The 25515-nt window shown below is 48.4% G+C and overlaps 2 protein-coding genes across 4 annotated transcripts; both read left to right on the forward strand.

Annotated features, from left to right (window-relative positions):
• The first annotated feature begins 1495 nt into the window (after positions 1-1495).
• On the forward strand, positions 1496-14002 carry LOC120663639 (transcription factor LHW-like). Of its 2 annotated transcripts, none has more exons than XR_005670552.1 (10): positions 1496-2103; positions 2543-2689; positions 2796-2877; positions 3364-3405; positions 3494-3553; positions 10823-12538; positions 12683-12779; positions 12878-13015; positions 13098-13223; positions 13400-13977. XR_005670552.1 is itself a non-coding variant. In XM_039942520.1 (10 exons), the coding sequence occupies exons 1-10, from the start codon at positions 2012-2014 to the stop codon at positions 13559-13561; spliced, it is 2667 nt and encodes an 888-aa protein (XP_039798454.1). In that variant the 5' UTR covers positions 1500-2011; the 3' UTR covers positions 13562-14002. The 2 variants fall into 2 exon arrangements, 1 of the variants encoding a protein (XP_039798454.1); XM_039942520.1 differs by having other exon boundaries at positions 1500-2103; positions 12678-12779; positions 13400-14002.
• Positions 14003-14995: 993 nt separating this feature from the next.
• LOC120663640 (protein FAR1-RELATED SEQUENCE 9-like) lies at positions 14996-19188 on the forward strand. Of its 2 annotated transcripts, none has more exons than XM_039942521.1 (5): positions 14996-15373; positions 15828-18005; positions 18081-18211; positions 18297-18377; positions 18856-19188. In XM_039942521.1, the coding sequence occupies exons 2-5, from the start codon at positions 15830-15832 to the stop codon at positions 18916-18918; spliced, it is 2451 nt and encodes an 816-aa protein (XP_039798455.1). In that variant the 5' UTR covers positions 14996-15373; positions 15828-15829; the 3' UTR covers positions 18919-19188. The 2 variants fall into 2 exon arrangements, with proteins under 2 accessions (XP_039798455.1, XP_039798457.1); XM_039942523.1 differs by having other exon boundaries at positions 15043-15373; positions 15886-18005; positions 18856-19180.
• Positions 19189-25515: the final 6327 nt, after the last annotated feature.

The following is a 25515-nucleotide window of genomic DNA, read 5'->3' on the forward strand; positions in this document are numbered from 1 at the left end:
AGCCATGCTAACTGACAACGGGTCCTAGTGCAGACAGAATATTGCAGGCCCACCCACCAGTGCCTGTTGGGATCAGGACATGTCCAACCTTGACAGTGAAAGAAGGCCGCATGATTATTTTAAACTAACCGTTTGCAGATTGAAGCTAACAGAGCCATTGGAAAATGTTTCTATTAGGCTATGAGGACAGCCTCTGCCATCTGATTGCTTAGGCTGTGCCTTTTGCCTCCCTCTGTAATTTTTTTTAATATGCTTGTTAATTTAAAATTACCCCACCACTCCCTCAAAAGAATACACGACCACATAATTGTACTCCATGCCCACCTTTTGAAGGCCCATATTGGCATGGCTGTTAATTGTCCAGCAACCTCGAGGGCATATCTGTCATTACGGATTAAATACACGACATTCGATTTGTTGGATTAGCTTACATTATCCTGTTTGTCTTCTTTAGACGGGTTCTGAATATTGTACGTAAAGCTTTCAAAAGGAATTCCTGCTTGGTACGATTGTAAAAAATAATGCTACTTGGCATAATGTGAGGAAAGCTCTGTTATATCATGAAGAACAATAATTAGGGTTGCCTTGGTTCAAAATTGCCTATACTTTTTTGGTAAACAAAATAATTTTCTGCATCCATACTCCATACCTTCTCAAATGAGTTTCTTTTTTTTATGGGTTACCTTCTGAACGAGTTGTTAGCGAGAATCTCTGTCTTGGCAGACAAAATAACCAGCCACCTCTGAGAGACTGAGACTGTTTGCACACCATATGATCAAATCAAAAGGGTACATCTTTGACTGTAAAGCAAGAATATCTCATTCAAAAGCTAATTAATCAAAGGCATTAAGGATCCCTTCAAACCTTGAAAATTTCCACAGAGACATTCAAAAGCTAGAGCTAAATTTGCTCGGTGAGAAAATCCCCACATCGCCAATTGGGTTGGGGTTGGGGGTAGCAATTCCTGTGGAGTGACTAAATTTGAGTGACTAAATTTGAGTGACTAAAACTCATTTTAGTCATCCACTTTACAAATTTAGTCACACAAAATGTAGTCTCTACTCCAGCAGCACCGACTAAATAGACTTCTAAATAGATTAAAAGGAAAAGAAAATGGTGGGCCCTAATTTTAGTAGCCTAAGTAGAGGGTGACCAAATTGAGGGGGTAGGAGAGGAAATTTAGTCACCCCCTCATTTTACTCACCCAAGTAGGGACCCTGCTGGAGATGAAAATTTGAACAAAATGACTAAAATATGATTTTAATCATTCAAATAGGAGTTGCTGGAGTTGCTCTAAACAAAATTACTGTCACATGGTAGTACTACCGCACCACACACAACACCACGCAGCCAATCTGAAAACATAGGAAGAGGGTTATCATTAGCATCCCCGTTTTGCCCCCCCTGTGGAGAGAATGATGCCTGCCTCGGGAGCTGCGAAGGAAAAAAGAAAGGAAAAAAAGAAAGAAGGCAAAAGGGCGAGCACAGCAAAGCAACAAGAAAGAGAGCCAAAACACACAGCAAGAGCGAGAGGGAGAGAGAGAGCAGCAACAGCAAGTGAAGTGAGAACCCAAAGAGGCCAAAGCCAAAGCGAGGAGGAAGACACACAAAGACATTGACGAGCCGCAGCATCATCCCAGCACCCAGCAGCGAATCCACTCTCCCCCCTGAGCTCCAGCACGGAGGCAGGCTCGCTCGCCGCCGCCGGCTACCTCACCCCGTGAAGCGAAGCGGCCCTACCGTGACGCTGACGCTGGGACCCGCGCCTGCTGGGAGGCTAGGAGTGGGCCCGCCCCCCTGATGGGCGCCTGCGCGCCGGCGGCGAGGGGAAGCGTGAGGACGAGGAGGGCCGGCGGGCTCCGCGCGAAGCAGGCCGGGCGCGCCAGCTGACGCGGCGCCTAGGGAGGCGGCGGTCCCGTTCGTCCGTCCTGCTCAGAGGGGCGCTGGAGGCGGCTGCGGCCTCCCGAGGAGCTAGGGTTGTTAGGGTTCTCTCTCGCTCTGCGTCGCGGGGATGGCGGTTGGGGACGCGCTTCGGCGGCTCTGCGAGGAGGTCGGCTGGTCCTACGCCGTCTTCTGGAAGGCCATCGGCGCCGCGGACCCTGTGTAAGCCTTTCCCTTCAGTCCTTTTCTGTTTTTTTTTGGCGTGATTTTTTCTTTGGATCTTAAGCTCCATCTTGCGAGAAATCCCATCTCATTTTCTGGGCACGTTTATATTCCGCTTCTTATTTGCCGGTTTGGGCTCTGGAATTCTGTGCACATTCCGTCTGTTTCAGCTAGATTTGCCTATAGACAAGTGAAACGCGCGTGGGGAAGATTCGGATGGGCATATTCCTAGGCATCCTTCCTAATAAGGGAGCTCTGCCGTTGGAGAAACTAGTGTCTGAAACTTTTGGCGGTGCCTCAAATTTACTGGAACATGTACCCAAAGAATTGGCGCGAATGTTTTTTAGTACTTGGGGGTGTGCAAGGGCGTGAATGCGCGAAATGCTCTTGTGATCCTGTGTAATGCTAGCTTCATCATGTGCTTCTCGGTGATGTGCAGGCATTTGGTCTGGGAGGACGGCTTCTGTGGCCACGCATCGTGCTCCGCTGGATCTGAGGCTCCTGACGCTGGGTGCGAACCAGGCAGTAGCGTGTGCACGCTTGTTAGGAAGATTATGGCATCTCAAATTCATGTCGTTGGCGAAGGGTAAGCAAGGATGGCATTTGCAGCTTGCAATGCTCTTTGTACTGATGGCGTTATTGGAGAAGTTCGAGTTGTACTGATGTATGTCTGCTGTGTTCATATTTGTTAGTACAATTGGCCGTGCTGCTTTTACCGGAAACCATCAATGGATCATCCACGATCCTGCCAATGATCACAGTCTCAGATCCGAGGTACAATTCCTCCTTTTTCCCTGTGAACTGATATTAATGTAGCCCATTTCCAGTTTTCCGTGGTCCATTTTGCTGCCACCTTATTTAAAGCGTGAGGCCAAGGGATTTATACCACTGCAGAAGTCCTTGTGGGTTTTTTTTGTCCTCAAGTATTTGTTCTACGTCTTGAAATTTTGGCATGTAGTGAAATTTGTCAATTATTCTGTGAACAAGTGGTCATTGTGATAAGGTAGCTGCGAAAGAAAACAAATAGACATGCGGGAGAAGTGGAAACATATTTTGAGGTTCTTGCTTGTATGGTTTGCCCTAGGGCTGAAATCAACCATGTTGTTATGTCCCTTTTTTTCATGCTCGCTCCATGTGGATTTCCTCATTATCTTTGATCTCAGGCTTACTTATTGCCTAAGCAGAGATGTTTATTTGTTTTGGAAATTTGGATGGCAGTACTGGCTTCTGTAAATAATTAATTTCTTCTCATGATGATAGGTTTCTGCTGAGATAAATCATCAATTTGTTGCTGGTATTCGGGTTAGTATGATCGTTTGCTCTTGCATGCTAGATTATTCACTGACACAGTATCTGCTTCTGAACGCTTAATAAGTTATTGTTTGTGCAGACTATTGCAATTATTCCTGTGTTACCACGTGGTGTCCTGCAGCTAGGCTCTACAAATGTGGTAAGTTATCCTAGCTTTAGCAATTGGGATTACAATATATCATTCTACATGTCTGGAAGTTGTTCTCTGTCATTACAATATGGGCCATGATGTACTTCTTTATGACTATGAGACTATGTACATTGTTGACCGGTCAAATGTTCTGTTCTCTTGATATCTGTATAAACTATATTGTGGTGAGATTCGAGGAAGACAAAATCTCGTGGATGGTAGTGGAAACCTGAAAAACAGAACAACTTGTGATTCTGCTCTATTTTAGCAATTGGGATTACTGTGAAAGAAATACGGAAAAAGATTCTCAGAGGACTATCAATGGGAATTTTATTATTATCTTACTATGATTTCTCATTATGTAGACTGTTGGTGTATATTGAGCCCATGTGTATAGAGGCCCATCTAGAGGCTCATGTATATGATTTATATATACCCACCCTTCTAGGGTTGGAGGAATACATCCATTATTCTCTCCATCATAGTATCATTAGCCTAGTGTTAGGGTTCCTTTCTCCCCTCCAACATCTAGCAGCCAGCACCACCAGCCACCGGCGGCGCCATGGCCGGCCGGCCACCGGTGCCGCCGCTGCACCTCTCCTCCTTCCCTCCCCTCTCCTCTTCCTCTCCCTCCTCTGCTCCCGCTCCCGCTCGCGCAGATCTGGGCGCATGGGCCGCCGCCGCCCGGCCGCCGCCGCTCGGCTTTCCCGCCGCCGCCGCTCGACCCTGGGCCTCCCCAGCCGCCGCGCTAGTCCTCCTCGAGGGGGTGCCGGTCGCGGACGCTGCCGCGGGCGCAGGCGCCGCGGCTGGCCTCTGGCTTCCAGGCGCCGCAGGGCCGCCGCCACAGGGGCCCGTTGGCCGCCCCCGGCACAGCGCAGGGGCCAGGCCGCCGGCGCAGGGGCCGCGGCAGCATCCACCCTGCCGCCACTGGGCCCCTGCGCCCGACGCCGGCTGCTTAGCCGCAGCTGCTGGCGTACGGGCGCTGGGGCTGCGGGGCCCAGCAGCATGCTCTCGGCCGATTCCGGCCGGCCCTGCGGGCCGCGAGCGCAGCTGTTGCAGGCCGCGAGGCGCCGATCCGGCCGCCCTGCAGGCCGCAGCGCGGCTGCTGCAGGCCGCGGGCGCCGATCCAGCCGCGCCGCAGCGGCCCAACGCGCCGCTGTCGCTGCGGGCAAGCAGCCCGTCGTCGATGCAGCACCCGGTGCCGCATGGTCTGGCCTCGGGATGGCGCCCGAGGATGCGCCACTCGCCGCCGCCGCCCTCCGTGGGCAGCAGGCCGACGCAGCTCGCGCCGCGGCCCTCCTCGCCGCCAAGTCGGAGGATTCGGCGGCCCAGGAGCGGGTCCGCGCGACTGCCCTCGCCTGGGAGCGTGAATGTGTCGCGACCGACGCCTCCGCTCTCCGGGTCGCTGAGGCGGAGCACTTCCTCCTTGTCTCCTCCGGCCGGCCCGTCGACCCCGAGCCCGGCGTCTCTTCCTCCCACCAGGCCTCGCTCGCTGGATCTGGAGCCCGGTACGACCCGACCGACCTCATGGTCGCCCAGTTCCACCTCCAGGCCGCCGGCGTCCAGAACATCAGGGCTCTGGTCACCCTCGACCTGACGTCCTCCTCCTACGGACGCTGGCGGGACCAGGTCCTGCTCGCCCTTCGCCGCTACGCCCTCGACGACCACGTCCTCCTCGACACGCCGATCGAGGCGCAGGACGTGGCGTGGCTGCGCCTCGACAGCGTCGCCATGTTCTGGAACTTCGGGACCATCTCCCTAGATCTTCAGGACCTCGTCAGGACCCACGGCGGCACCGCGCTGCAGGCTTGGGTGGCGCTCCAGGGGCAGTTCCTCGGCAACGCCGAGTACCACGCCCTCCAGCTCGACGCCACCTTCCGCACCTTCGTGCAGGGGGGCCTATCCGTCGGTGAGTACTGCCGGCGGATGAAGGGCATGGCCGATGCTCTTCACGACCTCGGTGATCCGGTGTCCGATCGGGTCTTGGTGCTCAATGTCCCGCCAGAGGCCCTTCCCCACTTTCCTGTAGGTCCGGGACGACCTCGCCCTCGAGGAGATCACCAGGGGTCTCATGCCCGGATCGTCCTCGCCCACCCCCGCCGCCCTCGTTGCTGCTCCTGCCACCTCCCTCCTTGGTGCTGCTCCCGCCGGGCAGACCGGAGGTGGGGTTGGCCGTGGACGTCGCCGGGGGGGGGGGGGGGGGGCGTGGTGGTGGTGGCGGCACTGGTGGCCCTGCTTCTGGGGGTACCGGTACCGGTGGGGGCCGTTGGGGTGCTCCGGCTCCCGCCCCTGCCCCTGGAGGTACGCCCTGGCCATCCTTCAGCAACCCATGGTCAGGGCGCACCTCGATGTGGCCGTTTCAGGGTCCGGGAGGGGGGCCTCGTCCTCAGCTCCAGCCGGCGGCCATGTTCACTAGCGCTGCTCGACTCTTCGCGCCGTCCTGGACCCCACCCGCTCAGCCCAGCTAGCAGCCGACTTGGCCTGGGGGGTGGGACCAGGCTGCTCTGGCGCAGTCCTTCAGCATCATGGGCAATGTTCTTAAGGCGTCGCCTAGGCGACGCCAAGGCGTCAAGGCGCTCAGGGAGGCCAAGGCGTCGCCGACGCCCAGCTTGAAGAGAGGAAGAGCAAGGGGAAGGAGCGACCCGGAGATGAAAGGAGGAGCAAGAAGGTTACCAGAACTAGCAGGCGCCGACCTCTGCCTTCCTCATCCTCGACGGCACAGGGCGCCGGCGAGATCTGGCCCCCAAGAAATTGGGGAGGTGCGAGGACTTGAAGGGGGAGCGGCTGCGGTGCCCCATTTGAGCAGCTGGAGGGGATGCCGGGGTTCATTGCTGCGCGGGTCTGCTACGGCTACAGTCGATGTGCAGGGGAGCGCCGGCGGAAGGGAGGAGAGGCATGCGGGGCGGAAGGGAGGAGCGGCGACACTGTTGCGAGGGAGGAAGAGAGGAGTGGCGCTGCTGTGAGGGAGAAACGACGGCAGTTTTGGATGTAGGGTTACGGGGAGGATGGGGTAAACACAGATAAGGTGGTCATGGGCTTGTTAGTGGGCTGGGCCTTACCTTCTCCTTGCCCTTTTCTCTCTTTTCTTTTTCTTTTCTCATTTGTTTTCCCTGACTATGGCGTCGCCTAGGCGAGGTGAGGCGTCGCCTAGGCGTTGTGGCGGGGGTAGAGCGCCACAGCTCGCCTCAACGCCTTAAGAACATTGACCATGGGACTGACGCCGCCGGCCAGCACCGAGTGGATCGCCGACTCGGGTGTCTCGTTCCACACCACTCCTGATGCCGGCATCTCTCTTCTGTCCGACCCCCACACTTCTCTTTTCCTTCTATCATGGTTGGTGATGGATCTTGTCTTCCTGTCACCGCCGTGGGTTCTGCTCCTCGTCTTCCTAATGTTCTTGTTGCTCCTCAAATGGTTCACAACCTTCTTTCTATTCACCAGTTTACTGCTGACAACTCCTGTTCTGTCGAATTTGACTCTTATGGTCTTACTGTGAAGGATTCGGCTTCCCGGCGTCCGCTCCTCCGATGTGACAGCCCGGGGGCCCTTTACACTCTTTGGCTTCCTGCTTCCGCTTCCTCGCCTTCGGCTTCTTCGTAACCTGTTTTTGCCGTGACGCCTTCTTCCACCACCTGGCACCGCCGGCTTGGTCACCCCGGTCGCGACGTTTTGGCTCAGCTCAGCCGTAGTACCGATGTTCCATGTACTAAGACTCCTGCTGAGCACCTCTGTCATGCGTGCCAGTTAGGTCGTCATGTTCGACTTTCTTTTTCTTCTTCGCATGCTGCACATGCTTTTGATCTGATTCACTGTGCCCTGTGGACATCTCCTGTACTCAGCATGTCTGCCTATAAATATTATCTGGTCATTGTTGATGATTTTTCTCATTACTCTTGGACTTTCCCTTTGTGCGCCAAGTCTGAGACCTTCCCCACCCTCCTCCACTTCTTTGCCTAGGTGTCTACTCAGTTCGGCCTCACCGTTAAGGCCGTCCAGTGTGACAACGGGCGGGAGTTCGATAACTCCACCTCCCGCTCTTTCTTCCTCTCTCGGGGTGTTCAGCTGCGTATGTCTTGTCCGTATACCTCTCCTCAGAACGGCAAGGCTGAGCGGATGATTCGCACGACGAACGACGTCGTGCACACCCTTCTGATCCAGGCTTATCTGCCCCCGCGCTTCTGGGCTGAGAGCCTCCACACCGCCACCTACCTGCTCAACCGCCTTCCGTCCACTACTTCCCCTGCTCCCACTCCACACCACGCTCTCTTCGGAACCCCTCCTCGCTGCAGCCACCTTCGGGTCTTCGGGTGTGCGTGTTACCCTAACACCTCCGCCACCGCTTCTCACAAGCTGGCGTCCCGCTCGACTCGTTGTGTGTTCCTCGGGTACTCTACTGACCACAAGGGGTACCAATGCTTTGACCTCACCTCTCGCTGCGTTCTGATCTCCCGACACGTCGTCTTTGACGAGTCGGATTTCCCCTACTCCACCTTCACACCTTCTCCTGACCCCGAGCGGGAGTCTCTGTTTTCGACTGACCCGGTGGTTCAACCACCGTTACCAGTCTGTCCTTTTCCTGTAGGTTTTTCCGGCACACCAACACCGTTCCGGTGATCCCTACTGCGCCGAGCGCGGCCCCGGTGCCCGCGGTCGCGCCACGCGCTGCCTCGGTGCCTTCCCCTGCACCTGCGCGGTACGCTCAGCCGGTGCAGGTGTACCGGCGTCGCTCGGCGCCGACCCCGGCACCGCAGCGGTACGCTGAGCCGGTGCAGGTGTACCGGCGTCGTTCGGCGTCAACACCGACGCCTCCTCCTGCTCCGGAGGCTCCTGCGCCGCCGCCGCCGGAGTCGTTGTCGCCGCCGCCGCCTCTGGCTCCCTCTCGAGCAGAGCCGGAGGTGTACCACCCGCCAGTCATCCATCGGGATCCTCGGCATATCCATCCCATGGTGACTCGGCGGATGGCGTCTCAGGCCGCGACTCTCTCCGCCACCGAGGGAGAGCCGCGGATCTCTTCGGTACCCTCCTCTGTCCGTGACGCCTTGGCGGATCCTCACTGGCGTCGCGCGATGGAAGAGGAGTACGCGGCTCTTCTTGCCAACCAGACGTGGGACCTCGTGCCGCGTCCGTCTGGTTGCAATGTGGTGACTGGCAAGTGGATCTGGACGCATAAGCGTCGGGCTGATGGCACACTGGAGCGCTACAAGGCTCGCTGGGTTCTCCGGGTTCACTCAGCGGCTTGTTGTGGACTATGATGAGGCCTTCAGCCCAGTCGTGAAGCCCGCTACAGTGCGCACGGTCCTCTCGCTTGCGCTCTCGCGCTCTTGGCCTGTGCACCAGCTGGACGTGAAGAATGTGTTTCTTCACGGCACTCTGTCAGAGACTGTCTACTGCTATCAGCCAGCGGGATTTGTGGACTCGAGTCGTCCGGATATGGTCTGCCGGCTCAACAAGTCTTTCTATGGACTGAAGCAGGCTTCTCGGGCTTGGTACTCTTGGTTCGCCACGTTCTTGCTGACATTGGGGTTCACCGAGGCCAAGTCTGACACGTCTCTCTTCGTCTAACGCCGTGGGGATGAGGCTGCATATTTGCTGCTCTATGTCGCTGACATTGTGCTCACAGCCTCCAGTCAGCAGTTACTTCAGAGTGCCATCTCCTCTCTGCAGCAGGAGTTCTCTATGAAGGATCTTGGTCAGCTCCACCACTTCTTGGGTGTCACTGTTGAGCCTCGCCCGTCTGGTCTTCTCTTTCACCAGCGGCAGTACGCACTTGATATCCTGGAGCGGTCTGGGATGACTGATTGCAAGCCCTGTTCCACTCCTGTCGACACTCAGGCGAAGCTGTTTGTTAATCTGGGTGATCCGGTGGCTGATCCTACGGCCTACCGGAGTCTGGCCGGCGCGTTGCAGTACCTCACCTTCACCAGGCCGGACCTCACCTACGCTGTCCAGCAGGTCTGTCTCCATATGCATGATCCCCGGGAGTCACACCTTGCTGCGCTGAAGCGTCTCCTCCGCTACGTCCATGGCACAGTGGACCTCGGTCTGGTGCTTCACCGCTCGTCCTCTGCTAGGGATGGATCTAAACATCCGAATTCTTAGAACAAATTTGATATTTTAAAATAGATATGCTTAAAATTTTATGCTAATCTTTTTTTATAATATCAAGCATATTATTACACATAAGAATAAAATTTTGTATAAATTTTTTTATGTATTATTTGCTCCCTACAATTAAAAAGGTGAAAAAAGATTCGTATCCGTATCCGATCCGTATTCGAATTTTTATATCTATTATTTGAGAATATATATGATAAATTTGAGGTTTAGTTTTTTTGAATCTTTACAAGATCAATGTTAAGTACAAGGCTATGAATTTACATAGTAAATTCTACATCTTATTTGTTCATAATCAAAGAAAAATGACCAAAAATCTGACATTCGAATAGACATCCGAATCCATCCTTATCCTCTGCTGAGCTGGTGGTCTACACCGACGCTGACTGGGCTGGCTGCTCGGACACTCGTCGCTCCACCTCCGGATACGCCGTCTTCTTGGGCGGCAATCTGGTCTCCTGGTCGTCCAAGCGGCAGCCAGTTCTCTCCCGTTCCAGTGCTGAGGCGGAGTACCGGGCTGTCGCTAACGGCGTGGCGGAGGCGTCCTGTCTACGACAGCTCTTGGCGGAGCTCCACAGCCCGCTCGCCAAGAGCACGCTCGTCTACTGCGACAATGTCAACACCGTGTATCTCTCCACCAACCCCGTCCAGCATCAACGGACGAAGCATGTGGAGATTGACCTGCACTTCGTGCGCGATAGAGTCGCCATCGGCGATGTTCGGGTACTCTATGTCCCGACTACCTCCCAGTTTGCTGACATCTTCACCAAGGGGCTGCTTTCCTCGACCTTTTCGGAGTTTCGCTCCAGCCTCAACGTAGCCGGTGGCTAGTTGTGGCTGCAGGGGGTATTAGCCCTTTGTACTCTCTTCTTGTCCAGTCTTGAACACTGCTGCGCCGGTTGTTCAGACTGTGTGTGGGGGGGGGGTGTTGGCTTTCTTGTTGCCCAGTCTTGAACACCGCTGTGTCGGTAGTTCAGACTGCGGGGGGGTGTTGGTGTATATTGAGCCCATGTGTATAGAGGTCCATCTAGAGGCCCATGTATAGGATTTATATATACCCACCCTTCTAGGGTTGGAGGAATACATCCATTATTCTCTCCATCATAGACTCTGCTAACCATTCTTTTGATATGCTAGAGCTTACAAATGCTTACGTTCTGGCAGGTAGTGGAAGATACTAACCTTGTGCTCCAATATAAGAAGCTGTGTTCTCAGCTAAATAATCGATCAAGTATGGCTTCATCGTCATCTGTTAAAAAGGAATCGAACCAGAAGGTCCAGTCGCGCCCTTTGAATGCTCCCCCAAGTATCTACTCTGCAGATGCACGCTCAAATATTTTTGGTGGATCCCCAGTAACATATCAACAATGCTATGGCCTGGATGCCACAACTGTGTCTAGTAGTACGTTGGCAAACACAGGTAGTAATGCTTCGTTGCTTATGGTTGCACAAAGAAATGGTCAATCGGTTAAAGAGCACATTATATATGCTCCTGACATGAGGTTCAGACCCCAAAACCCATACTGTGACAGGAGAGTTGAAAGTAACTCTCAAAGTAGTGTCGTGAGCTCTGATTTTATCTCATCTATCTCAACGTCAATGGAAAAACATCCATTGTTGATGACTAGCAGTAGACAGTTAGAACAAGGAAACATGGGTGAGCAGTCAGATCCCAGAAATTTTCTCTTGAAGTCTCTTGCATATCGGAACCCTTTAGTCCATGAAAACACAAACATGACTCTGTTGCATGGCAGAAGCCAGGTGTCAGATTTTGTTAATAGTCATGGGGGTTTTGATTTTCTCCCAGAAGGTACTAGGGTAGTCAAGGGTAACCTGTATGCCAGCACTGCAAATCAAAATCTAGAACAAAGATGCAATTCTACTTCTGGGAGTGCAGGGCATAAATCAGCTATTTCATATAAAATACCCCAATCTGCTCAAGTTGTTATGAAAATGGAGAGTCACAAGGGAGAGACCTTTCAAGCTTCTGCAGCTGTGTCATCTGGCTCTAATCTTTCTAGTAGCTTGAAAACAGCCATTTCTCAAGAGAAGCATATTAGTAGTTCGGATCTTGGTGGCCCAAAAAAGGCTAATGAAGTACATGATCCTGCTGATGCAATTGTTCAAGCTGTCAAGAATATGGATCGACGCAAGCTCCCAGACATCTCTAATGAGAAAGTACCGTCGCTCCTTATGGATCCTATTGCAGAAAGTGATTTGTTTGATATGTTCGGTTCTGAATTTCATCACTTGTACCACAATGTGGATAATGATCTTACCGGGAAAGCTGCGAAACCTGAGAGTTCAAATAGAGGTGCACCTGAGTCCTCTGTTCATGTCGATACATCTCCAGCCTTTGATTCAGTGGATGGCGAGTTCCCTTATTCTGGGATCTTCTCCCTTACTGATACCGACCAACTATTGGATGCGGTTATTTCCAATGTCAATCCTGGTGGCAAGCAGATCTCTGGTGACAGTGCCTCCTGCAAGACTTCGGTGACAGATATTCCTAGCAGTTCGTATTGTCGCTCAAAAGATCCAAAGCACTGTGAATCATCTGGTGCTCCTTCGCTAATCAAGAATGAGTTGACTGTTTCAAATTTGGTTAAACAGCCATCTTTCCTAGAGAACGAAGAGGATGGTTGTCTTTCCCAAAATAATGGAATGCATAAATCTCAGATACGCCTTTGGATTGAGAGTGGACAGAACATGAAATGTGAAAGTGCTTCAGCCTCAAACAGCAAGGGCGTTGATACGTCAAGCAAGGCAAGTCGGAAGAGATCTCGGCCAGGAGAGAATCCTAAGCCACGACCGAAGGACCGTCAGCTTATTCAGGATCGTATAAAGGAGCTCCGGGAACTTGTACCTAATGGGGCAAAGGTATCCTCTTTTGTTGACTTGGCACATTTTAAATGTCTATTATGGTTATTTAAGATTTCAATTGCACTTGACTTGGTTCAAACTTTCCATATCCTTGTATTGCCATCAATGTTATTCTCACGTTGTTTGTTGTCAACAGTGTAGCATCGATGCGTTATTAGAGAAGACCATTAAGCACATGCTTTTCTTGCAAAGTGTGACGAAGCATGCGGACAACCTCAAGGACTCTAATGAATCTAAGGTACTGCATATACTTTGATCCTCTATGTGCAGCCTATTTGATAAGATGATGCTGAAACTCATGAATCCTTTGTGACACTATCGATAAACCCCAAACAGATACTTGGTGGTGAGAATGGTCCGCTTAAAGACTACTTCGAAGGTGGTGCAACTTGGGCCTTTGATGTTGGTAGTCAATCTATGACTTGCCCGATCATTGTTGAGGATCTTGAGCGGCCTCGTCAGATGCTTGTGGAGGTAAATGATCCTGCTATGCAAGCTGTTTCTATTCTGTCGTTCTCAATTGTTATTTCCATTGCTGACATTGGTGTCTCTGCAGATGCTTTGTGAGGATAGGGGTATCTTCTTGGAGATAGCTGACTTTATCAAAGGACTAGGATTAACCATCTTGAGGGGTGTGATGGAAGCGCGCAAAAATAAAATCTGGGCACGTTTCACTGTTGAGGTGAGCAGTTCAGTGCGTTAAGAAGGTCACTAGGTTTGCTGAGAACTCACAAGCCAATATTAGCTTCCCCTCAGAGCATGCTGCATATTTTCTTTTTTTTACATGGATTTAATTTCATGTTGTTTCCTTTGCTGTGCCATTTTGGTAGTAGTTCTTACTTTGTCATGCTTATTCAGGCTAACAGGGATGTGACTAGAATGGAAATCTTCCTCTCCCTAATGCGCTTGCTGGAACCTAGCTGTGATGGCGGCGGAGCAGGAGAGAACCCTAACAACGCAAAAATGCCTCTTGGAGTTGTGCAATATCCCGTTATCCCTGCGACAGGGCATCTTAGATGAGCAAGCCAGCGAGCACAAATGTCACCAGAGGCATCTTTGAAATGCTAAGAGCGGGAGTTCCACCCACTTCTGCTATGACTAGCATTGTCAATTCACGACAAGCTGGAATCTCTGACATGCAGCGCATCGCCCCTGCAGTGTGCAATTGGAAAGCTTAACAGTAGACGTGTACGAGAGGAGGATAGTTTGGTTCGGCAGATGACCATTAGGCGATCGATGTTTTGGTTGTATAATCCTAGTTTCTGTTGTTGCTGATGCTTTTTGTTCTGCATATTAGTGAATTTTGTGATGTTCATCTAGTGAATGGAAATTCTGAGTTGATTTGTAGGCCTTGTTCTGGTACTGACTCAGGTCAGAGCTGTCCTTTTTCAGTATTCCCGTGTGGTTGGTTGCTCATGGGAGACTAGTTTCTCTTTTAACTCATGAGATATTTCTTTTTTCCTCCCAAGTTCTCCTGTACTAATCTACATCAAGAGGATTCATGGGTTCCGTTCAAGAAGCAATTCTTGGCACCGCTATACTAAATCGTGGTTGACCTTCATACCATCGAGACATCATGAAATAAAGGGTATGCATTGTTGTACCAGTTGGTAAAAAGAGAGCTATTCTTCTAGTATTGCATCAGATGATTGATGTGTATCTATTCCGGTATTCCCCGATAAAAGGATGAAGCTACAGAAGTATAGATCCCAATTTTATTTTTTTATAAAAAAGTATAGATTCCAATTACCCAAAAAACAATGACCCCAAGCTGCTTCCCCAGCGTTTGTCTGCCTGTCACTTGTCCCATTGTACCTTTCTCAGCCCAGGGTACGGAGCTGGTGCTCTCCTCAAGGTTAAATTTGCCATTTTATCATTTGCAACTCTGCCCCTCTCAGGGCAGTCCCAACCCTCAAACTCAACTGATTTCTGTAGCATTAAATACATTACCATGTAAACAAAAAGTTAAGGTGACAGAAGAGTTAATAAGGAGAGAAGAAAAATATGAAGAAACCGTGCCTAATGCATGAAACCATATCTACATGAAAACCAAGATAAAAAAAGAGAGGATTGGAGGGAGAAAAGAGAAAAGAGATATAATTGGATAGTAATTTATTTTGAAGAAATCATCCATTAGGAATATAACTTCTAGAAGCCGTGTTTACGTGACATAGCATGTATAGAAACTACGAGTAGAATTTTGGGTTGGATGCCCTCAAGTCTGACCCAATATTTGACATGTACAAACATGGAGCATCTGTTGTTTGACCATGAGGTTAAAAAATCTCCTTTACGATTTTACCTCTAGTTATTTTTTTTTTCACCGGGCCAAACAACCTCTCTGAGGGCTGCCTTAAAAAAAACCCTCTCTGAGGGCTGCCTTTCAAAAAAACCTCTCTGAGGGCTGTGGGCCTGTGGTTCTCGGCCTGGTGCAGCCGAGCGGGTCCCCCGACCCATCCAAGCCACTCTCCCTAGTCCCAACTCGAGCCCCCCCCCCCGACCCAGCCCAGGCGGCGGCGACGGCAAGCTAGGGCGTCGTACGCGTCGGCGCCACCACCGGAACGGAGGGAAGTTGCCAGCCGCGTGCACATGAGCAGCAGCCAAACCACCGCTGCTCTCCCGCCCTCCACTCCCGGCTCCCTCCTCCTGGTATCCCTGCAGCTATCGGCCGGCCTCCGCTCCTCTCTCTCCCTCGTCCCGGTATCGTTGCAGCAGTCGGCCGGCCTGCCGCCGCTCCTCTTCCTGCCGTCAGGCGGCCGGCTCGGTTTCACTCCCGGTGGGCATCTCCTCGGTTGTTCAGCCGCTGCTGAGGGCTGAAGTGCTCGCCCAAAGGTTCGCCAAATTTCTACTCAATTCGAGTTTAGATTCAGCCCGAGATTTTGGCATCTTCGTTCTATTTGAGTCTCAAAATAACAAGCTTTGCGGAGGTCGTCACTTGTCACATCCATTGGTTTATTGCAGTTTAGCAATTGACATAGGGTTTACTCGGATTTGTTGACTGACTACTCCTATAGAAGCCTGAAAATTTAAGATAATGGCAAGTAGGTTTCATCTTCAAATAGTCGTGTGGATAATTTAAGACAATGGCAAGTTGGCAAGTAGGTTTCATCTTCAAATAGTCGTGTGTATGTGTGTGTGCTGGGGGTGGGTTGGGCTTGCAAATATTGCTTCTGATTCTAGTGTATCTGTTTCCTTTGTTGCATCAATCATGCTTTTGTATTGTTTGGTAGGTCTATTCGCACACTTTCTTGGCATTTGAACCAATACATTGCCTTTCATGATGTAGTGATGGAAGGTACTAGCATTGCTATCGAGATTGATGGTGAGGCCATCTGTCTTGACAGTGTCGGAGATGATGAACAAGAAGCTCAGGAGAATGGAGAGATGGAGCAAATAATTTACAGTGCTGAAAATGGGGAGCAAGTGGCCTTTGACAACCAAGAGCAGGGAAGGGAAGAAGAGCCCACAGGAAATGAAGAGGATAGGGAACATAGTTCTATAATCCCAAGCCGTGAAGAGTTAACCGAAGAATTGCGGAATAAAGTTGCATATAGTGAGGAAGAAGCTTACAGGCTGTACTGTGACTATGGGCACCGTATGGGCTTTAGTGTTCGAAAGGGAAAGCAATACTACTTTACAGGAACCAAAACCATCCGTACAAAAGATTATTACTGCTCAAAAGAAGGTTTGAAGGATGACGAGCAGCTTACTGAGGCAAACTTTAACAAACCAGAGACCAGAACTAATTGCAAAGCGATGGTCCGTTTTAGAGTTGATTCTGAAGGTCAATGGCGAGTTATTCAGATAATTCCTGAACACAATCATGAGTTGGTTAGGCCGGAAGAGATACACTTACTGAGATCAGTGAGGACCCTTTCAGTCCCAAAATCTGGTGTGCTGAGTGCAATGGTGAATGCGGAAATCCAAGCAATGCATGATAGTTTGCATATAAACGAAGATGGTGCAGAATGTCACAGCCAGCTTAGCATCCGTAGTTACACACTGCTTGAACCAGAGGACTGTGAGGCCCTTGTTGGATATTTCAAGCGCAGAGCAAATGAACAAGGTATGTTCTATTGGGATGTACAAGTAGATCAAGAAGGTAGAATGGCTAATTTCTTTTGGAGGGATGGGAGAAGCCGGGTTGACTATGACAGTTTCGGAGATGTTGTGATGTTTGATACATCACATCGTACCAACAAATACAATATGATATGTGCCCCATTTGTTGGTGTGAACCACCACCGGCAAAATGTCATGTTTGGATGTGCTTTTTTGTTGGATGAATCGCCAGCATCCTATGAATGGTTGTTTAAGTCATTCTTAGAGGCAATGGGTGGTCGTCCTCCAAAAACAATATTTACTGATCAGAATGAATCAATCTCCAAGGCAATTGAAGATGTTCTTCCTGGGACACGGCATTGTCTTTGTCAGCGGTTCATTGAAAAGAACCTGCAATCCCATTTAGGCACTATCAATGATTCTGGAACATTCCACAGCATGCTTTCAAAGTGCATGAGAGAATGTGAGTCAGAAGCAGAGTTCGATGAAGCATGGGCCATGATGCACCATGAATATAACATGCAAAAACACCAGTGGCTTAGCGATCTGTATCAGCAGAGGCATAAATGGTGTACAGCTCTTCATAAGGATGCATTTGATGGTGGCATTGAATCATTGGATAGGAATGAGGGTTCAAACAATGTTCTGAGCAGCATTGACGATGAATCAACTTCACTCGCCACCTTTGTTCACAAGCTGGATAAAACTGTAGGTATTTGGCGTAAAAATGAGTCTCTAGAGGACATTCAGTGCAACCAGGCTGCTCCGGAGTGTATAGTCAAGCATAGCAGAATTTTGCAACATGCTGCTGAAGTTTACACGCACAAGGTCTATAAGTCTCTTGAAAAAGATTTTCTAGATGGATGTGGTGCAACTTCGTATCAGGAAGTTCAGTGTGATGAAACATTGTATAGGTTTGAGTTCATTCTGCAAAGAAGCGGTCCAAAAGTTTGGGTAGTTTTCCTTAACACCTCAACTCTGGACTTGAGCTGTAGTTGCAAAAAATTTGAGACAATGGGTGTACTTTGTTCACATGCTCTAAATGCACTCGGTCTCAAGAATGTCGATAGGATTCCTGAAAAGTATATTTTAAAGCGATGGACAAAATATGTCAGAAAAGAAACATATCCGTTTCCAGTTGATGGATTTGCAGAACAAGATCGCAGCTATGCGCTTATGTATCGTAACAGAGCTATGAGGTTTGTTTATGATCTATTGATGAAGAGCAAAAGTCATCAAAATACCAGAAAACTAATTCTGGATGTGCTTGAGAGTGGAGAAAAATCGCTGGAAAGTGTGTGTGAACTCAAAAGATTGCATATGCATCCCTTGGGAAAAGAGAAAGATGGAAGTAGGGTTGAAAAGAGGAAGAAAAAATCAACTAAACAAGAGAAACATTCAAGTATATCCTCTTTCACTTTGCATTCAATCTTGCTTATGCAACGATTAAGTTTGATTTTATAAAATTGTTTCATAGGAAATGTAAAACAAGTGGTTTTGCCCCAGCCAGCTGGCTCGGTTTTTGTCGATCCACCGAATCAAGATCAATATTATGCAGCGGAAGACATTGCATCGAACTCATCTATTGGTAGAACTTTCTACTACCAGGTAGTGGTTCTATTGTGTTTCTTTATGAAAATGTTGTTTTATTAACTGATTCCAGTTTACTGAATGCACCTTTTATGCTTTTTAGGCATATCCTACAACTGGTGTTTCAACAAGTCAGATTCAAGGGCATACAAATATGCAATCAGTGCCTCAGTGTGCATCGCAGGTACTTAAAATGAGCTTTTTAGCCTATGTCTTGTCATAATTGAGGGTTTCAAGTGTTAAGAAGTAGATATGATTGGAGGTTGCAAACCATTCGTGGTGAAATACAATTAACCTGACCATTTTAACATTAAGCAAATGAATACATGCAATAAGCTAATCTTGCATATTAGCCAATTCTTTTATTCTACCTTCAAACTTCCAAAACATACACAAAATCTGCTTCTAAATAGTTTATTTCATCATGACAACAAGGTTGGACATATGACAACAGGGCTATTTTTGGTGTTTCTTAGGCTACCTTGGTCTAGTTTCTAGGTATTCCTGTCTTTATCAGAGTGTACATATACTTGCTTCCTCACTTCTTCAGTTAGGGGGATTGACCTTTATTTCTGTTCCCTTGTTGTACTGATCTCACCATAGTTGCTTCAACTCTTCAAACTTTATTACTTTAGTAAGTTCAGTGTTGTAAAATGTGGCAGGACTATTCAACATATGCTGCAGTTCAGCCATCATCACAATTTGGTGGTGAAAGAAATTTCTGAAGATGCAGTACCATTGATGTGTAAATATCTTGTTGTATCCTTTCTACTGATTGTTGTATCTTGTATGTGCATCATTTATTGAACCTCCTACTTAGGCAGTAGGCATCAACCTAGCAACAGCAGAAATAGGTTTCTCTCTTACTTTTTTGTGAATTTGCTAATTGATGTACTAGTTGTAAATCTGTTGTTCACTTGTATGGAATGGAAACATTGTGTTATAGTAAACTAAAGTGGAAATATCAGTACCACTGATGTGATATAATTGACCTCTCCGCGTCTTGCTAATGATCACATCAAATTCAACCATCAAGTAGTTCTTCAATTGTTCATGCTGTTGGAAGCCCATTCACTGAAGTGTGGTTTTAATGAGCTTAAATATTTTTGGTAAATTATCCCCAGTTCAATAAATTCCATAGTTTATGGATGTCAAATTCTCTGATTCCGTGATTGTTAAGAAGTTTGGATTGGGAAACAAAACTGAGTCATGAAAAGCTCCCGTATATAGGAAAGTTCCCACGGGCTTTCATCTTCCTCGCGCGCGTCTGGAGCTCGAGGAATGCCTTGTCTTCGACTCCCTCAACGACAGACAGTACCCAGGACACCCTCCCTGCGGTGACACTGTGATCACCACGGTGCAAGAAGCTCAGGCACCAAATGGATGATTGATGCTTCGTAGAGTGTATGTGTATACAGCACTTTTCAGTCATACGGATTACTAAAACCAACCATAATACCACCCATGAAACATCAGGTGCACTGAGATAAGGGGAGCAAAAATGTTAGCCTGCCAAATCCAACCATGGATAGGGGATGCTTTGCAACCACCCTGCATCTAGAGGGAAGTGGATGGGTTTTGGTAGGGTAATCCAACCAGCAGTAATGCACACAATTGTTCTTCAGTATGCAGCAAAGTTTTCCTGATGGGGTACAAATGACCGAGCACTCAGTTACCACTGAAAACCTACCGAAAATTGGATTTTTCCCTCAGGATTTCCAGTGAACAGCTGCACATGGCCGTCCGTTTCGCGCCCACCAATGCGGCGGCCCCTCCAACGCCGCGCTCCGCGACGTCCCCTCGGCGCGCCTCGTCCTCCGCCGCCACCCGCTCCGCCTTCCTCTGGAACTCCCTCTCCCCGCCGAGGCCCTGCGGGTGTACAACCGCATGGTGGTGCGCTCAGCGCTTCGGCGTGACCCCGACGACCGCACCTTCCCCTTCGCGCCCTTTACGCCGCCGCCGTTGCCGCCGAGGAGCGACCGGACAAGGGCCTCGAGCTCCACGCCGCGGCCTCCTCGCGGAAGTCTTCGCGGGCAACACGCGAATGCCCAAATGCATTCACCATAGTGAATCTGCTTCCAGTCTGCTCAAGGGCGAGATGGGTAAGCAGATACATGCATGGTCATTCCGCAGAAGCTTGATGTCTGATTTGTTTGTATCAAATTTTCTGAATGATGCATATGCCAAGTGTGAGCAACTGAGCTTGGCGCGAAATGTTCTTGACAGGTCTGATAAGGACGACGTGTCGTACACCACTTTGATTGTGGGTTACTCGCAGAGCTCATGTTGTTTCAAATCTCTTCATCTGGTTGAGCAGATGAGGTCTGCCGGAGTTGAGTATGATGCTGTTTCCTTCATCTGCTGCCTGTCTGCATGTGCTAATCTATCTGCATTTAAGCAAGGCAAATAAATTCATGGTGTTTGAACGAGGAGATTGTTAAGTACTCCACCCTGTCTAGCTAATTCTTTACTGGACTTGTACACTAAATGGCGAATGCTGGATACAGACTCAAAGATCTTGGATCAATAGGATTACACAAAAGGATGTTGCTTCATGGAACACTATGATCTTGGGATATGGGGAATTGGGGATGAAGGATGATGGTGTCGACTATGATCATGTATCCTACATTGCAGTGTTGTCAGTCTGTAGCCATGGATGCCTCGTTGAGAGACAGAAAAGTACTTCAGTCAGATGATTGCTCGAAATATTAAGCCACAGCACATCTGATCTTGGTAGATCTTGGGCGTGCTGGTCAACTGTCTGAATCTTCTGAAATAATCAGAAACATGCCATTTCGTGGTAATTCTGATGTTTGGGGAACACTGCTTCGGTCTTGCCGTATACAGTACATGAAAACATTGAATTAGCACAATTTGGGCAGCAGAGAATTTGCTTGAGTTGAAACCATAGCACTATGGCTACAATACTCTGTTGATGAACATGTACATGAGGTTAGGGCATCAATGAAATCAATCAAGGTACATAAAAAATCCAGCCTATAGCAGTTCTATAGAACGGCAATAAGCTGCAAGCTTGTGTTGTTGGAGATGCATATATAGTAGTGCTGGGACAATTTTGTGTTGATTTGATTGTGCAATAGATGGTGGCAGGAAATCTTTCACTAGTAGTTTGTTGTATACATACAGAAAACACTATTTGCAATATTTGCAAGTAGTTGGTCCTTGGGGAGAGTCAAGGTCAAATGTTCTTTCTGGCGGAAAATGAATGTGGTGTGTGTGGAGGCATTTACTGAAGGCAAACCGATGTTAATTTGCTAACATCGAAAAAACTACCCCTTTGTCTAGTCAAGTTGACTGAAAGGCAACGAAGCCTCTCCATGTGGACATGTTGGAGACGGGAACTACTGCATGTTGGAGACGGAAAATGAGTAACTTTACGTCTATTAAAAATTTAGTTATTTACATAAATATTTATTAAAAAAGACGAATAGTCAAATGAAGAAAAAAATCAATGATGTTATATAATTAAGAACGGAGGGAGCAGTACTCTAGTAGAGTGGAGAGCAGGCAGAAGCCTAGCCCGTCCACTCCGCCGTGCTTGTTGGGCTGGACACGACCCAAAAAGTGTGCGGTCTCCGCGACGACCGCTGCGCCGGCGGTCTTCTTGCCCCGGCGGCGGCGGCGGACGTACGCGCGGCGAGGCTGACGGGCGGAGCGCCTGCCTGAGCCTGCAAAGCGGCTGGCCACCGGCGCCCGGCCGGTCAACCAACCAGATGCCCGGTCAAAATTTCTAGCGTCGCCCGGTCAAAGAACGCGCACATCATTTAAACGGGTCGGTTCCCATGTCCCTCTTCATTGCGTCCACGTCATGATTTTGACAACAAGGATCCATGATCCATCTTCTCTTCCAGACCTGATGAGATGGAGTCACAGGCGTCGCAATCTTGCACGTATGGATGCTTCATTGCCCCTGGTTACTCCATCTTAATTAAGGACAGACTGACGCATGTGTTTCATGGCTTGGAGCACGTAGTACAATGCGAAAAATACGGCTGTTGAAACGTCTCAAGGGAGAGTAAACTTTGTTACGTCGTCAAACTATAATATGTGAGCAAGAGCTTCGATCTACGACGGAAAAAAATGCTTATACTCCCTCTGTTTGAAATTATAATATGTTTCATTTTATCTCAAATTTAACCGCTCATTTTATTTAACAAATGTATACAAAGATAGGAAAATTTAAATTATTCTTGAAGAACTTGTTGAGTACTATACTAACGCGCCAGGAATTGGCGCGCGCTCATGCGTCGCGGCCCCACGTGGGCCCGGGGGTACTGTTCATCATTTAAAAATAATAAAATGCACTGTTCATGTGGGGCCGGGGGTACTGTTCATAATAAAAAATAATAAAAAGGTACTCTTCATGTGGCCCCCGGGTACTGTTCATAATAAAAAAATATAATTCGAAATTAAAAATAAAAAAATTAAAAAGTGGCCCCCATGTGTTTAAATGTTTAGTTTTTTATGAAAAAAATTATATACTACATTTACCTCTATTATATATTGGATTTTATTTTCACTTTGTGAACTCGCAAAATATAATTGAATCATACATTCATTTCTAACCCTATCATTTTTTCTACCAAAATTAATAATTAGTGTAAGATAATCCATCAATTATATCTACTAACATACACAAAATAAATTCTTCTATGTACTATTTATACAGGGCCCATGTAGGCCCTGTGTGTTATTTAGGTGTTACCCACATAATATTCAATTGGAATCCACCCACAAAATATATTTAATTATTTATTTATATGAAAACAATAACCATATTTCATACACTACGTCTACACGTGCTAGCCCCTACTACTTATTGGATTTTAATTCCACTTCATAAACTCGCAAAATATAATTATATGACAATCTATCAACTATACCTATCACACTTCATTCAATACATCAACACGTTGCCAAAATATATCAACACGATATTGCTTTAACTGTAATATACGATAATATATTTTTATTATTATTTTACATCAAATCTTTTGCTACAGGCGCGCAAAGCGCGCCAACCTGCCTAGTTTTAATAAAACATGGCACAACAAACGAAAAAATGGTATTTTGCACAAACTGTTGAATAAAATAAGTGATTAAATTTAAGGTTAAAAAAGTCAAACAAATTATAATCTGGAAGTTGGAACAATGGAGTACTTCACTTGCGGAACTGTTTTTCGCTGCCTCAAATCCACGCATGGGGAATTCACAAACAGCCTGAATGGCTCGTCCAGCTAGACGCCATAACGCACATGTTTATCACTTGTTTACGTTAAGTAGGACTCGCCTTCCTGAGTTCAATTTGTTTCATTCGTACACTCCATCTATCGCGCTCTGTTTGTTTGGCTTGTCAGTCAACCAGCCAGCAGTATTGTTCTCTCATATTAAATCAACACCAGCCAGCAGTACGGTTCTCTCGTAACAAATCAGTACCAGTCACCAACCACTGCCAAACGAACACAACGAAATATAAGGCGTTTTTTATTTTATAAAAAGACAAACTTAAAAGTATTGTTTTTCCATGCACAATCGACTAAAAATCGGCTCTTGCTAGTTCTTAGGCCTCTGTTTTGGTTATGGTTTAGTTATCTGTTACGTTTATTAGGCCCAATCACGTGTAGGATGTTCCGATCTAGCAGTGAAGCCTTTACCATTGTGGATTAGATCAATTAGATTTAATTGAAGCAACTTTACCGTTATTCGCTTTAATCACCAATATCCGGATGCAAATAGATCCCATCTGACACCGGGACTCGATCGGCTCTTTAAAGCCGATGCAAGAGTCGTCCCGGGGAGCTGACCACGACTCGGACTTATATTTCCACGTGTTTGTGTATGCAGGCAAATCATTGCAAGCACGTCCGCACCTTCCTGATCGGGTATAGGTCAGGTGGCACACCCTGCGTCTTCACAAGCCGTGGCGCGTTGCTGGAATTGCGGGCCGTCGACGAGGGAGCAGTGCCTGCCAGCGTCCCGGCGACCTCCCGGCTCTTCGTGTTGCCTGTCGCTGCTCGCCGGTGGGTTTCGACCGACAACAGTGATCAAGCAAGGTTTAGATCCTTGTGCTGTGGTTCTAAAGTGAACCATCCTTGTATCTTGGTGCGTCGGCCATCCTTGGAGATTTGGTGGCTCGCCGGCAAGTCAACGACCCTCCGGCTTGGTGTGGAGCGGCGTCAACGATATTGTGCGGGGGACGGAGACCCCTCCTTCGTGGGCAATCTCCCTTAGTGAAGATCGGGATCAAGGTGACCGTGATTGTGTTCACGGAAGAGACTTGATTGCCGGGAAGCGATACTCTTCGTGAGTGCTTCAATAACGTGGACGTAGGGGCGCCTTTGTGGCAATCCGAACCACGGGATAAATCCTCGTGTCGAGAGTTCGCTTTCTCTCATCCCTCTATTTAAGCTTCCGCATTTCTTATTGCAACGTGTGTGCCTTTACTTTCTTAGTGTAGTATCTTGCTAGGATTGGTTATAGGTTGCAAAACTCTTTTGGGTTGAGGGTTTCACACTAAGGTGATCCGTAGTTGCACATCTAAATAGTTTGTTTTAGTTTAAGTTTTGTGCAAATTAGTTGGAGCCATAGATTAAGGTTTTTATATTGTTTAATTCACACCCTCCCTCTCTTAGGCTAGAGCACCCGATCGCTTTCAGACAATCTCTGTTGCATGCAGGGGCGAAGGCAGCAGTGGGTCTAGGGGGCTCCAGCCCCCTAGATCCAAAAACACCATGGAGCCCCCCTTAGCCCCCTTCATTTTGGAGAAGAAAAGATGAGGAAGGAGAGGAAGAAGAGAGGAAAGAAGAAATCAGCCCCCTTTAAGAATTTCTGGATTCGCCACTGGTTGCATGACACCCTGCCCTTTCTGACTGATGCAGATCGACACGGCATATGAGCCAATTGCAAGCTTATTTCTTTTCTGGCTTATCGATTATCTCCACATACATACGTGCGTGCATGGCCTTGGGAGCTTCTCACTTCCATGCATGTTGGTGGATATTATTCTTCTTGCTAGCATCTTGGACGCATGTGGAACCACGTCGATCTTTCTTACTTGCGGGTTGAATGTCAGCTGCCATCAAGATGTAATCCATATGCACACGCGTACATGGCTTTATGGTCTTCTTGCTTTTCATGCCTGCTGAACGATGTTAATCTTTCTTGCTTGCGTGCATGCCGTAGGATGTTGGTCATGTTCGCATATTGAGCACCACTGGCTGCGGCATGTGTGTGGGTTGCATGATGGCACGGCACCATCACAGTTTGACCGGTCAATTGCCTTCGTCGGCAGCATCTCT

The sequence above is a fragment of the Panicum virgatum genome, chromosome 3N (genome assembly GCF_016808335.1).
Source record: "Panicum virgatum strain AP13 chromosome 3N, P.virgatum_v5, whole genome shotgun sequence".
Lineage (NCBI taxonomy): Eukaryota > Viridiplantae > Streptophyta > Magnoliopsida > Poales > Poaceae > Panicum > Panicum virgatum.